The sequence below is a fragment of the Drosophila willistoni genome, chromosome 3R (genome assembly GCF_018902025.1).
Source record: "Drosophila willistoni isolate 14030-0811.24 chromosome 3R, UCI_dwil_1.1, whole genome shotgun sequence".
Classification (NCBI taxonomy): domain Eukaryota; kingdom Metazoa; phylum Arthropoda; class Insecta; order Diptera; family Drosophilidae; genus Drosophila; species Drosophila willistoni.
Window position 1 is genome coordinate 32,112,844 of NC_061086.1, and position 16,000 is coordinate 32,128,843.

At 36.2% G+C, this 16,000-nt stretch overlaps 1 protein-coding gene across 1 annotated transcript; it reads left to right on the forward strand.

Moving 5' to 3' along the window:
• Window positions 1–8,638: 8,638 nt before the first annotated feature.
• LOC6649857 (cell wall protein RBR3) lies at window positions 8,639–15,550 on the forward strand. The gene is made up of 3 exons (XM_002072202.3): window positions 8,639–9,644; window positions 13,981–14,732; window positions 14,796–15,550. Exons 1-3 carry the CDS (start codon window positions 8,882–8,884, stop codon window positions 15,366–15,368), a joined length of 2,088 nt encoding a protein of 695 aa, XP_002072238.2. The 5' UTR covers window positions 8,639–8,881; the 3' UTR covers window positions 15,369–15,550.
• The last annotated feature ends 450 nt before the right edge of the window (window positions 15,551–16,000 follow it).

Here is a 16,000-nt window from a genome sequence, read left to right on the forward strand (position 1 = left end):
ATCTGCCGCTTGCTTGGTGGCGAAGTGCCCATTGGAGCCTTTGATCCGCAGGACCGCTTTCCAGATGATTTAGCTCCTTGCATAGAATTCATAATATAAAGTTTATTTTTCTTGGCAATATTGAATGAGAAATAATAATTTTTTTAAGTGACGGCTCGGTGGTAACACTAGTCCAGGTTGCCAGATTAATAGATATAAATTTGAAAGTATGGCAATATTAATAAGAAAATTAAAAATTTGACCTGTCTTTGTTTTCAAGTCAACTTTGTTTTTGTTTAAATATTGCTAGTTAAAGATAAAGTATCAGCTTTAGCTTAAGAGAGGCGTGATGTTGGGTTAATGTCTTATGTTTGAGACGAGAGAGAAGCTTAATAAGTTAGCAATTAAAGAGGTCTAACTCTTTAATTCCGTCCCTGTATCCTTTTATAGATTTTGCAAATAATTCTTCAAGGTAACAAACCTTATACATACATATGTACATATGTATGTATATAGTTGTGGATATCAGTTGACGTGTTATTTCTAACATATACATATGTACACACATACATACACATGTAAGTCTCATGACTCAGTCACATCCACACAAAAAACATTTTAAATTTGCGCCAATTGACGCTAAATTTAGTTTTCATTGCTTTTCACTGCCCTAAAAGTCCACCCCCTCAAATGAACAAACGCCTAGAACTTTCTCTGAAAGAGATAAATGTTTAGCAACATGCGATGCACGTGAATTTAAATGTTAGCAACATCCAACTAAATATGTGTTGCTACTGCAAGGCAGACTCTGGCAACATGCCCAGCAACAATCTCAAACAAACAAATTTCTGATATAACATGGCCAAAGTATTGCATCAGCCAAATACGCAGACATTCAAAAGAGAGAAAACCCAAGCGCGAGAGAGAGATGAAAAGAGTTCGAGCCAGTTTAGAGACAAAGAGAGTGGCCAAAAATACGTTTAGTAATTCGATTCGCCGATACCCTATAAAGTAATGCAAACACTTAAGGAAGTAATTTTTAATTTTTATGTTCCTGTTAATATTTCACCGACAAGTCATCGATTTTATTTATGTATTTCTTATCTACAACTTTTATTGCCACAGATAAGCTAAAAACAGTTGTTTGGCTCCTAACTATGCGAAATCCAGATCCCCTTATCACCATTCAAACCTTATCGAAGACTCGTTTGTCGCGAGCGCCAGTCGGTTTAACATATCATATTATAAAATTAGATAAAGACACTGGCTCGAACATTTTTTTCATCCAGGGGAAATTCTCGAATAGATACTTGAAAGTTGGCAACTAAAAAATTATAGTTAATAACATTTGAATATATAGTTTTATTGTCATTAAACTAATTAGACTTTAACTATTAAAAATCACAAATTTATTATAATAACGATTTCATAAACCGATTTTTATGAGATTCCATCTTTAATGGATGTGTTTTTATTAAAATTTATATATTAAAATCACAAATTTATTATTATTGAGATTGCTTCTATAATGTATTTTTCTGAAAATTTTTATACATTTTTTAATACTGTATTAAACGTTTCTATAATTCACAAAATTCTTAAGAAAATTTCCATGTTGAGAGAAATTTTAACCCCTTTTGTAGAATTTCATCCCTTAAGTACCTCACAGTATAGGTAATTTATAAGTCGTTGTTACTTTTTGTATCTGAAATAATTATTTTGCACCAAAACGATGATTTGCAAAATACGGAAAAACAATGATTGTAATAGTTTATACAAAATGTTTGTATGAACAGACGATATTGGTGGAAAGATTAATAGATTTAGATTTAAAAATCAAGTCGACTATCCTTGGCAGTGAAATTGGTAGAAATCATCTTCCATCACGTGGAATCTGCAAGTTAGTAGGGCGGAAACACTAGCAAATGTCCAAGAGAGAGAGAGAGAGAGAGAGAGTGCGAGAGAGATAGACACGCCGACGACGTCAGCAAAAGTTTATCACCCACCAATGTCGACGACGACGACCATCCAGCAGTGACTGAGTCAATCCCCCCTTCAGTCAGCCGCAGTTAGTAACAAAACTTCGGCCCTCGTGAACAGAACAACATTTTATGAAACGTATCGCAGCAAAAGCTAAGCAAATAAAAGCGCTTTAATCATTGCAAAAACAACAACAATTCAAATTGTGTAAATCAAAGAGAAATTTGTGAAATTTCCGTGCTTGATATTTTCTGTATGTCCATTCAAGTTAAAGATTCTTAATGGCATCGACATCTGAACATCGTTATAAAGATTTCCTATTCATATATCAATAATTTTTGTGAAAAATACAATAAAGAAACAAAATAATCCCTTTAACTGTGAAAAGAGCAAAGTGCGAATATTATTATCTTGAAAAACAATTTGCGAAAGACGCAATAGATTTGAAATTCGTATTCAGAGTATCTGAGATAAAAAATTAAACAACAAAAACAACTACAGAAGATACGAGTGTGTGTAAAAGTGTTTAAACAAATCGTAAAAACTTGTCTTTACTTTAACCAAATCGAAACTATATATCTGTATATATAGTTTTAATTGCAATCAAATATATATATTATGATCGGTGTCGCTTCTGTTGCAAAAACAACAGCAAAAAGCGTACAGGAGAAGGAATCCAACAAGAAGTTGAGCAACAACGTCATGCAACATTCGCCTGTCGTTGTCCTCATGTGTGTGCAACATTCGCAGCAGCAGCAGCAAGTTCCCATGATAAACAATAATCAGTGCATGTGTATGCGTATGCGTAACTGGCATAATAATAATATTAACTATTGTTACCATAATACAACAACAACAACAACCACCCTGGGCGGTACCGGTACAACCACCAACAAGAAGTTTCTTTTGAAGCGTTCCAAGTTGCTACGAAAGAAACGTGACATTATTATTCGTGGTAACTTTCGTCAGCGCTTTATTCGCTTTTGAGGTGTAAATACGCAGAAATCGACAAAAGAATAAACGAATCTCTAGAATAAAATCGAGTAAACTACAGAGAAACTATTTAGATTTGTGTCATCATTGGGAACTTGTCTGCTATGGCAGCAACACCAACATGATGGACGGTAAGTTGGCAACACAAGCCTAGCAACATTGTTGCTAGCAAATGTCATTGACACTATTACTACACATTTACAATGGCAACATTACGAGCCCCTTTTCTGATATATACACACGTTTATACATTAACTTACAAGGGCAACATAGATTAAAAACGTTTGTGTAACTAAACAATAATACCCTGTAAAAGTGTAGGAATGTACTTTTTACATTGCAAATGACAACAAAATTTACAAGAATTAAATAACGATAACAAACTCTTAAATGTATTAACTATTACAAATATATAAATTTGAGAAATAGAAATGAAACATAGAATATCTCGCTCACGATTACAATGACACTCACATTATCACATATCTCTTGGTAAAAAACGTTTATAATTTTGTTATTTTTGCTAACATTTAATATTGGTATATATAATACATATTTTGAATATCACGAGAGAAATTTGTAGGAAATGACTAAGACTTTATACAAATATGATCTGCTTCCTCGTTTTGGCGACCTTAATAAGATCAATTAATCAATTTACGCATGGTAGAATAAGTTCAAATTATTGGTTAGATTTTTCTTTATTTTAAGATAAGTCTACCTGAAGATAAGCGTATCTTGATATATTCGTCACTTTGTATTATATTGTCATTACGTAACCACTCAAGTAGTCAAATTTATCAGATTATTGAAACTAAAAAGTATTTAGATATGATTTCAGACGAGTGCAACAATCGCCCGAGATTCGATCATACTAAATTATCTTATCAAACTAAAGAAAATATTCAAGAGATCATATCAAGACCATTTTATTTGAGGACAAATGAATAAATATGAACCACGAACAGTTTTCCTGTAAAGAACAACTTTTTGCCAATTTTGTGTTATTTGCAAAATGTCTTAGTTGCTCTAAGAACGATAAGATAACGATTAGATAAGATAACAATATGGAAATGGTGTAAAAACAACGCCACATAAAATTCGATTTAACTGATAAGCCATGATAAAAACGGGCAACACGTTTAACTAAATTACTTGTTTTATTATATACCTAAATAACTATCGGTTGGACACAATTGACGTGGATCTTTGCTATAGAAATCAATCCTCCCCCTCATTAATAATTTTTCCCTCTTCTCATTTGGCCATTTTGACGAATTGCCATTGCCACTTACTTTGTGTGTGTGTGTGTGTGTGTGTGTGTGTGTGTGTGTGTGTGTGTGGTCTGCCTTTTAGGTTGTTTGTCACATTCAAAATCTCGTGCCAGTCTGCGATCGGTGCCAAAAATCAGAAAGCGACCAAATGGCATTTGAAATTCATGTGTGTTTGTGTTCGTTGTATGCTATTTTAGGTAGAAAATTTCCAAGAATTGTGTGTGAGCTTTTTAGCTGTTGGCTCTTGCCCTTCTTGTTCCCCCACTCCCACCTCCACCCCTTTCATTAGCCAAAACAAACTCATTACAAACACACACACACCTATATCACATGATGGCCTTTTGGCAAAGCGTGCGGAGGAGGGCAAGGCAAGAAAGACTGTTGGTCATTATTTTTTCAAATTTCAGCATGACTCATGAGTTTTTTTAATTACGGCCATCAGATGAAAGCTATACAAGCTTTGAAAGTTGTGAAATTAACGAGCTTTTATCTGAGCACACCAACAAAAAATGTATCTCACAAATACCATTGCATGATCGTTCAACAGCTTAAATAAAACGAGATAGATAGATCGAAAAAAACCCCCTTGCCTTTGAGGGGTGGGCGAGAAGTAAACCCCCATGCTCCACTACAATTATCCTTAATACACAAAATGGGCATATGACTTCCTGATATTTGGAATAATTGACCACAAATTGGAAAACTAATTGGGGGCAAGTTAGTTCTTGAGTCACAAATGACTTTCTGATTCGCCCGTGACCATTTTAAGGACATTTCTAGTCCTTGATTATAAGATATGAGTACTGAAAACTCTGCATTTGACCATTGATATTGACTCAGAGTCTTATAAATACCAATTACTTCATAGCCCGTCCCCCGTAAATATCTACGCCAAACATATTTAGCAGAATGAAATATGTATAAAAGAAAGATGACCAAATATATATAAATATAGACTTTAGATAAATAGTTTTAAATCTTAACTTTACTTTACTTAAATTTCCCATAATTTAGCCAATAATTACGTATCCGCTCGAAGTGACAGGACAAATTACAGGTCCTAGGCCTCGGAAAACTGTGGTCTTCGGGTAAATCCCCCGTTAAAGTTATGCCTTTTCTCATGTTTTATCGCTGCGCAATATTATCATGGGAACTCAAGTCCAAAATTGACAGAAAATTGGACGCATAGACTCTATAAAAAAAATATTAAAATATTCATTAGCACTTATTAAAAGCATATAAACAAACTTAAGTATAAATTAAATTATATCAATTAACATTCTCATTTATTTTTCAATTTTATGCAACGTGGTGGTGCTTCGTTTGTAAGAGAAAAAAATTGGAAGCAGCTTTCAAGACCTTTTCCAAAACACCTAGCTTAGGAATCCAAAATGTAGCCATATATTTTTCTCTTTAAAGATTTTCAAATTGTTCTAGGTCACCTTTTCTAAGATATTCATTTACAATATTTTCTAATTGTGCTAGGTCAGTTAGGAACAAGTAGAGCGGCTGGCTTAGAAAACCCATAGAACTGCATTTTGCATGAAAGGTTTGGGGTGACTCATCGTTAAAAGTGTACAAGACATTCAACCACCAAATCATCCATACATACATATACATATGTATCTATATACGATCCAGTGAGAACGCCGGCCGGGTTCTGGTTCTGGTTTGCCTTCAACTTGAAAGCAGATGTAAGGGAAATTGTTTCACTGGCATAGCGTCAGCTGCTTGGGCATCCGTAAGATACTTTTTGTGTTTTACTTGCTCACTCGCACACTTGTTGTGTTTGCTGTGTTGTATCTGTGTGCAGGCATTTGAGTATCTGTGTAAAGCTCTCGCACACACACACACGCCCACAATGTATCTGGCTATGCAAACTGGTTTTGACAGTGCTTTTTGAATTTCACAACGAAACTAAATTCCGAGAAGTGGCAAACCAACAGTGAGGAACACTTTTCTGACTAGGTCGGCCGCTTGTTTGACTACAACTTCACGTTCAATTCCCAGTGAATACTACAAGCAGACAGTTGACTCAACTCTCACCAAGTGAAAAGCAAAAATACATATAGATATAGAGAATTCCTGTGCATATTAAGGAATTGAAGAAAAAGTAAAAAACTTAACCATCTGTTATTGTTGTTGTTGTTCAAGGCAGAGCAACAACTCCATATTTGTGGAATAGTCAAAAAACAAGAAGACTTTTTCGAGCAACGGCAAAATATAGAGACTTTTGTGTGGTGGTGCGAGGAGCCACCCAGTAAATTGCGTCGTTAGCAAAGAGTTTTGTGAATTTTTCGGTCGGGTTTTTGAATAACCGGACAACAGCGCTTGAAGACATCTTCCAAAAAGATTATGTAAGTGAAATTATAACAAAAAAAAAAAATAATAAATAGAACATATAAAGGGCAAATTTAGTGGCTACATATTGTTAATTAATTTGTACTAAGTGAAAAAAGCTCGGCAGCCATATTGAATTGCAAAAACAACAATCACCATGTATTGTTCAGATAAGCAACCATAAAGACGTCAGCAAACCCCCCCCCCCCCCTTGTGCCCCCCCTCCCAACCTTCCCCTCTCGCCCACAAACCTTGCCGGGTCTGACACACGCTCTGAAAACTATGGCAGGGGGTATCATCAAATTTACATTAGGGGATTTTTTTTTTAAGTACTTTGTTGATTCTTTTTCTGTATTTCTGTGACATGTAATTATTTTATTGCTTTTTTTTTTGTTTTTGTTTTTGTGTGAAGTGGTTAAAGGCGCGTGGATGGATGGGTGGGCGGTTGGCAGGGGACTTGACAATTATTTAGCAAACATGTCGTGCGCTTTCAGTACTTTTCCATTGCTTGATAATTGGCAGTGGTCGCTTTTTTTTCCTCTGTTGTTTTTGAGATATTTAAACGAGATAACGTGGAGCTATACCCACACCCATAGAGGGTAGATACCTGCTACATACGTGTCCCTAATGCACAAATATCTAAATACTAGACTAATACATAGTTGAGGCGTAACTAACTGCTGATTATAAGTGGGCCCCCACCACTCCTTCTGTCCCCCTCTTTAGTTTGAGCAAACCTGTTGCCTGATGGCCGCCATATTGCGTTTGGCTTGTTGTGAAATTCATTTTTATTTAGTGTAAAGGCGAACATCTGAAATGAAAAGCTTTTTGCTCGATCAATATTGCTTTTAGGGGCTTATCTCGGCCATATACATACATATACATATATATACTCTAAACACTCTTCTATCTGTTTGCGTTTATCGAATGAGGAACTAATTTGGTTTGTCTATAGTTTGTTATCTTTGAATTTTTTGTACTTAAGGGTGTTACAATTGATATGTTATCGTTAGGAGATTTCTTATTTACTCCTCACCCATTAAATAAACATACAAATAATGATGATCTTTCTATATTTCATTTCAGTCTAAAGGGAACTTGCGTCGACCACTCTTTTTAGAGCTTGTTTGGTGGTACCCTAACAATTTCATTGTTTCTTTCTAACGGTAAATTAAAAGTGAGTATCCTTTTTGCATATATTCCTTAGATATTTAAGTCAATTGTCTCATATATGCATTCCCAATGCCAATTAAATTGGTTAACAACAATTAGTTATTTAAGAATGTTTTATGAAAAAAAGAGAAAAAAAAACTAATACGAAAAAAGGAGCAATTCCATATGAAAAAAGGAGTAATTCCATTCAAAAAAGGAGTAAATCCAAACTAAAAAAGGAGTAAATCCATACAAAAAAAGGAGTAATTCCAATAAAAAAAAAGGATAAAATCCAAAAAAAAAAAATGTAAATAAAAATGTATGTATATACAAAAAAAAAAAAGAAAAAAAACGGAAAAGAGCAAGACAAAAGAAAAAAGGACAAAGAAAAAGGAAAAAAACATAACAAGCCAAAGAAAAATGAAAAAAAAAAACATACACCACTCATCCACCTAACAAACCACCAAGAATAAGCATCTAAAAAACAAAAAAAAAAGCTGTCAATCACATAATGGGTAAGGGATATCAAGGATCATCAATTGATATCCCTACACCCAATGTCCAGCATGTATGCCAATCAATCAGACACAAAGCTTTACGCATTTCTGTACATTGTTAACCCAAAAAAACCAAACCAACATTGGGCCATGGGACATCTGTGGCACGAGTGTTTCCCACATCGTCGATATGTGTAATAACAAAATCTTTTTTCTTTTGTCTATTTTCTTTCACATAAAAACCAAAAATACCAAAAAAACCCAAAAACTCTAAACTGCGCTTGCTCCACTCAACAACAAATCCTGTGTTTGATTCATATGATTCCCCAAAAATAATTCTCAAAAATCCTGTCGAACCGAAAACCGTACACCTAAACACCATTTTGAAACGATATAAATGCGTCTTATATTCGATATAAGCAGCCGCGTTCAAAATGGCACTCTCTGTCGAAACCCAAGCCAGCCAAACCAGGCCCAAGAGCGAATCCTACAACCACAGCAACCACTACAACGAGCAGACCAACAACCAATCGATCAGCAGCAGCAACATCAACAACAACATCAACACCAACAACATCAACAACATCGTTTCTTCAAACAACAACGGCAATAACACTTCAGCCCAGAATCAAAAGGACTGCAGAAAATCCCAAGGATATAATATTGATGATCCGGGAGCCGGCACAAGTTCGGGCAACAACATACGAGACGGTGGCATCCGATTTAGCACAGCAGAAAGAGAAAAAGCAAATAAACGCGAAGGCCTCTGGCGAGATAAATTACTCAAACAATTGCACTTGCTCTCAGAGGAGAATAACGCAAACGGCGCCTATGACGGATTCGCCTATGTCGGAAGATTCGACGACGACGGCAACGCCAATAGTAACAACTACAACAATACCAATCGTTATAAATACGCATCCACATCCAAGGATCATACTGATCAAGGTGCCCACCAGCAGCAGCAGCAGCAGCAGCAGCAGCAGCAACAACAAGAGCAACAGGGCAGAGCAGACAGCGCCTCGAACTCGTCTTATAAGAATACCCTTTTTACCAGGGCCGGTATCAACACCGTCGCCAGTGAAGCGTACTACGCCTCAGACGAGCTCTTCAGTAAACTCTACAATTCCGGCGACTGCATACCGTTTAGGTACGGCCTCTTCAACGCCTGGGATGACAATATACCCCAAACAGCAAAGCTCAACGATGAGCCACCCAGTCGCGATAGACCAAACATTCGGTCCACCGACGGCTACAGAGATGGTGACGGAGACGGAGACGGTCCAGGTGTCAAGTATGCCACAGACATTGGCGTCAATGGCTGGTATACAGCTAACAGGTGCCGACGAGCAGTCGTCCCACCAGGATGTGAGTGGAGCAATGCCTACTGCTACAGTTGAAGAGATAGATGTTCCGGTGTTCATTGATGGTGAGTACTGTGTTTTGTGTGTGTCATATGTACCAGCACTCTCTCATTACTGTTCGAGTTCGTAAGCGAGTTCGTAATAAGTGTGACTAACAACACATTTGCAAAACAATCAGTTAGAGAAAGAGTCAGATATTAGGCATAACGAGGCGCCCATGCTGTCCCTTTCGCCCCTGTTTATCCCATTGCCCCCCATCCAGGCCGGGATCTGCGGGGGTGTTAGTGGAGAGTTGGGTGCCATCACTGCCCATGACATCGAGGTACATTCACCACGTATATGACGTTTTGGCGAAGATCACAGTGCAATGACCCATTGACGAAACGTACGAAACCAGAACGTGCGATATTGTCAAGTCAAGTCCTCCAATATAAATGTATACAAGGTATACATAAAAAGCAGTCAATGGGTGTCCATATTTAACTATTTTGTTTTTCTTATTTTCATTTCCATTTCTTCTTACTACCTTTCTCTTACGATTTCCACCAGAAAGCTTCATCATTAGTCGAGAATAGGAATCTATTAAAGTTAGCAAAATTACTCATCATCTTTCGATTTGGCAGGCAGAAACATATATGTATGTATGTAGGTGTATATATTATAATTGTGAGCAACCATTAGATAATCTTTATAAAACATTGACAAGTTATAATATTCCAAAATAGCACAAATTGAATATGCACTGGATAAGTGTTGTGTAGCCAAATCTCTTATTAGAGGGTCAAATCAATAAAAGTTTACAGGAAAATTAGAAAAATGTAGTCAAATTTTTATACATAACTTAAAAACTGATTAAAAAGCTTGGGAACATGAGGACATCTTCAGGTTTACACCAAGTAAAATGCCGTTTTCTTCTTATAACCAAAATAACTAAGTAGTTATCATTTAAAATTATGTCATTTCGTTTCCATTCAGTGATTTTTGCTCTATTAGTTACCTTTGCAAATGAATGTTCATATACAAAGTTGGACTTGTTCTATTTTTAATTCAAGTGTGTATATTACTTGTATGTATCGTCTTTTCCAAGGTTAATTAAATGAGTCATCCAAATTACAAAAAAAAGAAATTTAGTAGGAGTGATCAAAGTATTCAAAGAGTTTTATATGTGAATGTATGTTTTTAATGTTTGTTTAATTGTCTACCTCTACTTGGGGTTAGATACATGATTTCTTATCACATATAGTAAAAGTAAATAGCCAATTTTCTTTGTCTTTGCAAACGCCACGTAGCCAATTACGCAAATTGTTATATCAGTCATCTGTCACGTATACGTTTGGGCATCATATTTAGCTTAAATCGCCAGATTTTCTCTCAGGCCCCCCCAAAAGACATACGTGTATATTAGAAAACATGCCGGAAAGGTGTGAATTTATGTACATTTATCAAAATTATCACTAAAATGCGCCTTAGATTGTCTAAAAATACATAAATCACTGAAAAGCTAACTCTAAACAGTAAACCTTTTGAAAATCCATTGAAATTCCTAGCCCATAGACTAATGTACATCAAAGTGAATGAATACATCAATAAGTATACGTATACATACATAAATAAGCGTTGTGACATCACAACACACAAACAAAAGTCAAGTGCAATGCCCACAGCTGTTTCTCGACCTAAATTCTCTGAGCACATTTTTCTTTTCCGCCGTTGCCGGCAAATGACTTTGCATTCATTTTTGTTTGTGTTTGCAATTAGAAATAATATTAGGCCACATATGTGCGAAAACTAGACAATTCCCCTAAAAATTTATCACTTTTCGATTATATTAATTGTAATCAGACATCGATAACATCTTTGTTTCTTGTTTTTTTTGCGGGGGTTCGCCATGTAGTTAGTTTTTCCTTCCGCAAAAATTGTTGTGAAATTCAATAAAGAATGAATGTGCAAATTTTGAGAGAGTGATGAGCTCCAAATTGAGAGAATGTTTGCTCCCAAATAGTGGGAGACAATCAGAGCGACATCGAGAGAGTGAGACAACTTAGTGTGTGAGAGAGACAAATAGTTCTGTCTGTGAGAGGGGAATTTTAACTTTGTTTTTGTTTTCATGTTTTCATACAACGAACGCATTGCGTATGCGCCATGTATGTATGTAGTTGCCGTTGCATTTGCAAGCCATTTGACTACATGAAGTGCATTATTTTGAGAAATAGCAAATTATGGTCCCTAAATCTGATTCATCAGATTTCACTTACGTGGTTTTGTTTTTTTTTAATGCGACGATCACACGATCCAAACGTTGTTGCAACGCAATTGGCCCTTTATTTCGTGTCTTTTGGGAGAGCAATTTTTGCCATATAAGGTAAACGAGTTATTGTTTTATCAAAGAAAGAAACGACTTACATATATATTATATTTCGCACTATTTTCGATCTTGTCAGTTTTGTTATGAAATTCAATAGGAGGAATGTTTACACAGGTAGCGACAACCTGCCTAGCGTGCTCTGATTTTCTTGCTCTCTCCCACTTGTGTACATCAGTTGGTGATCGAACATTTATTACGCTCTCACTCTCTGAGTGTTGCCGGCCGGTTGTATATCACAAATACATGCATACTCACATATACATAAATACATAAACATACTTATGTTGTCTCTTCTCTCTCTCTCTCTTGTTCTTTTGAGAATTGCGTATACGACCCCTCAACTCCTAAGTAACTAAACATTATTTAAATGTTTTCCTTTTCATTTCTATTTGCGTTTCGTTCGATTTTTGTAGTTTTTTTTTTTTATTATTTTTCTTGTCTTTGCTTATGCGTTAGTATTTGACAATTTTCCTTTGTGCGACTTAATGTTGAATGTTTTTTAAATTTTTTATTCAAACTTACATGGTAAAGTTAATCGCGAACTTTCTGCCGCTGTGATGAAATTCTAATTGCAATATTATTGGTCAAATATTGTTAACCCCTCCTTTTGATTGTTGGTAGTTCATCCTATGACCGTCAAAATATCTGCACATGTATACGTTTGTATATTACCCCGCCGCACACACACCCACAAAGAAGATTCTCTCTCACTCTCTCTGTCTCTCTCCCCAAACATTCATGTCGCCAAAGGCCAGAAAGAGATGACAGTAGTCAACTGCTCAACACTTGTTGACTGGGGGCAGTTCTGCTTGTGCATAAGTATCTGTGCCCTACTGCTCTTCTGATCGCTCACGCCTGTTGCTCCTCTGAATTAACTGTATGTATATAGGGCCTTCGTTGGCTAACGGTAGCCACAGTTGCTTATTGTTCGTCGTATTGTAAAGAGCCAGTTTTCAGTAGCGGATAAATTAACGTCTGCATCTTCGGCTTACACCAAAGGTGAATATTAAATTGATAAATACTTTGGTGCTCAATTAATAATGTGAACATACAAATATTATCCATCGATTTTCTCATAAAAAAAAATAATAATTCTTTTTTCATACAAAAAATTAGATTTCCTACTCTGACTTGAGTAAATAGTTCAGTAATGCACTTTTGCTGAGAATTAATGGCGAAATTAAATATTCATTTTACATTTTACGCATTAAAAGTTTAATATATTTTGTTTATTGGAAAGCGAAAGTGGACGTGAATGATCATGTTCTGTTTTTTGTTGTGACGTCGCAACGTGTGTGTGTCATGTCATTTGAGTAATATGTATAGGTGAACCGCTTATCAATGTGTGAGTTGTGTGCGCAACTTTGCTAGCCTCTCTCTTTCTCTAAATTTACTCTCAAATTCTCTGAGCTACCACCGGCTGATATTAACAGCTGTAATTTCCCCTCCTTTAGGGGGTTTGCTGAAATATCTATAAGATACTTTAGCAATTTAGAACAAAGAAAGTAAATTAATTATTTTAAAGGGAATTTAAATACAAATTTTTTTCATACAGGCATAAAGAGTTAGACTTACATATGTATGTATATTTATTTCCGGTACACAGACTTACATACATATGTACATACATACATATGTATTATTCAATCATACATACATACATTTTCATCATATCATTTGAAAAAAATTTTGTTACAGAAAATATTTTTTTATATATATGTATATTTTTTATTTTTTTGCTTTCAAGGCCTAATTCCTGGCTTTGTTTGCTATTTTACCCTTTTTTCTTTCGTTCTTTTTTGCCGCTTTTCTATTCCGTTTTGTGATCTTCTTCGCTGCTTCGAATTTCACAACAATGTTAACTTCAGCTGTTAACAACATGATTATGTTAGGGCCAACCTGAAAGTATGCTAATCTTTTAATGCACACGAACTCACATCTTAATTAACAGAACTCATTATTAAATTAACAGATTGTCTGTTACAAGATGTTCAAAATAAATTTTTGTACTAATAATATTTTGCCTTTTATCGTAGAATACCTGCAAGATATAGAAGCAACTTCGTCAACTAGCAGCAGCAGCGGAAGCGATAAAGGAAAGGAGATATTTACGGAGACGGACATACTTGATTTTGACTTTGATATAAACCTGATTACCGAGGATCACATTGAGCAGAAGAAAATGGATCAGTGCAATCTGGATATGGAAAGCAGCGACAACATCAACAACGATTACTTAACTACACCAATAGAAGACCTGGCAGAATTGTCCTCGCTCGGTGAGGACGAGATCTGCGATATGGGTGCTATGCGCGGCATCGACTTTCATCAACAACCATCATCACTCGACTTGGATATCGACAACATAATGATAAATTCACAAAATCCCATGCTGTGCAGCAGCCAATCGCAGAGTTCAATCATCCCATCATACAGTCAAACCAAATACTTCACCGAACAGCCACTTCTGGCCGACGAAAACAGCAATGAGGATGGCGGCGTCTATCTCTGCAGTCAAGAGTCCTTGGGCTATAGTCACTTGGGCGTCGATTTCGGATCTAATATAGAGCCCGAGCAGAACGAAAACATTGCTGACATCTTACAAAATATCTTGAGCAGTGTCGGTGGAAGTACAGCATTTAAGCGATCGGTAACATTGGAGCCGGAGACACAACCACAAAAACGCAGCAAATTAATACTCAACCTCACAACAACATCACCCCTCCTTGAAAGTTCAGACGTGATTGGAACTCCCCAGATAATCAACGATGTTCTATCCTTTGAGACGGTAAGCAATGATACATTAAAATATCAATTTTATCAGAATATTAATCGATTTTGTTATCCACAGAATGTCGAATCCGACGACAGACCCATTACACCAAACGCATCAACACATGACAAAATCATCGAGGATCTACGCAGCGTCGAGGAAGAAACTACCAACGATTTCTCAGCGCCGAATACACCCTATTCGGCGTCCTCCTCGTGTACAGCTGCACCCACATGCCAGACCGGTTTTGCCGGATTCCTGACTGCCCCCGCCTCGCCTGCCGTTTCCATTGCAAGTACCTCACAGTTCACAACAACAGATACCAGCATCACCGGTAACAAGCGGAAACGCGGACGTCCAGCCAAGGAGCATGCCGATGGGCCTGATCCTGACCTAATGTCCCGCATGACCGACGATGAGGTTAAGGCGTACAAGGATCGCATTAAGAACAACGAGGCTAGCCGCATTTCCCGTCGTAAGACGAGAACCCGTGAGATGCTCGAGAAGCAGGAAGAGGACACTCTGGTCTCGGAGAACAATCGGCTACAGGCAAAATTAAGACGCTCCGAAGAGAAAACATTGCAGTTCAAAGACTATCTGATGAATCGTCATCACCACAACAGTACCTTTGTCAAGCAGGAGCGGGATTAAGCCGAATACGTTAAATTCCACAACAACAAAAGATTCTCGTAGCCATAGACCAGCCATTAAATTCGTTAATTATCATTAATTTACATCTATTGTCGCACATTGTGATTAGCTATAAGTGCAGAATTCATATGTCATCCATTGTTAGGTTTAGGAAATCGTTGTTGAGTCGCAAAGCAATCCACTTAGAATGTGGCACTTTATAAATGTGCCACAAAAAACAAAAACAAAAGAACAAACCAATCAACATCAACTACTATCAGATGTCACGGAGAAGAACTTATAATAATTTCGTAATAACTTACGATTTTGATACAGAACCTTGTGGAGTTCGGTCGCCAGTAAATTGGATAGAGCCGAACATTTCTTTTATTTTCTACTATTAGTTGTCTATTTTTATATATTATGTTGGCAAGATTTATGCAAATTTTATCTAAATGTTTTTTTCGTATCAACAATTTTTATGTTATTATTGTAGAAATTACATGTATTTGTTTATTAATCAATTGAACAAACAAAAAGAAAAAAAAACTAAAAACAAAAAAAAAAAAAAAAACAACAAAATGAAACAAAAAGAAAAAAACAACAAAAAAAAGCCACAGAAAAATCCCACAAAAAAATGTTTGCAAGAAAAA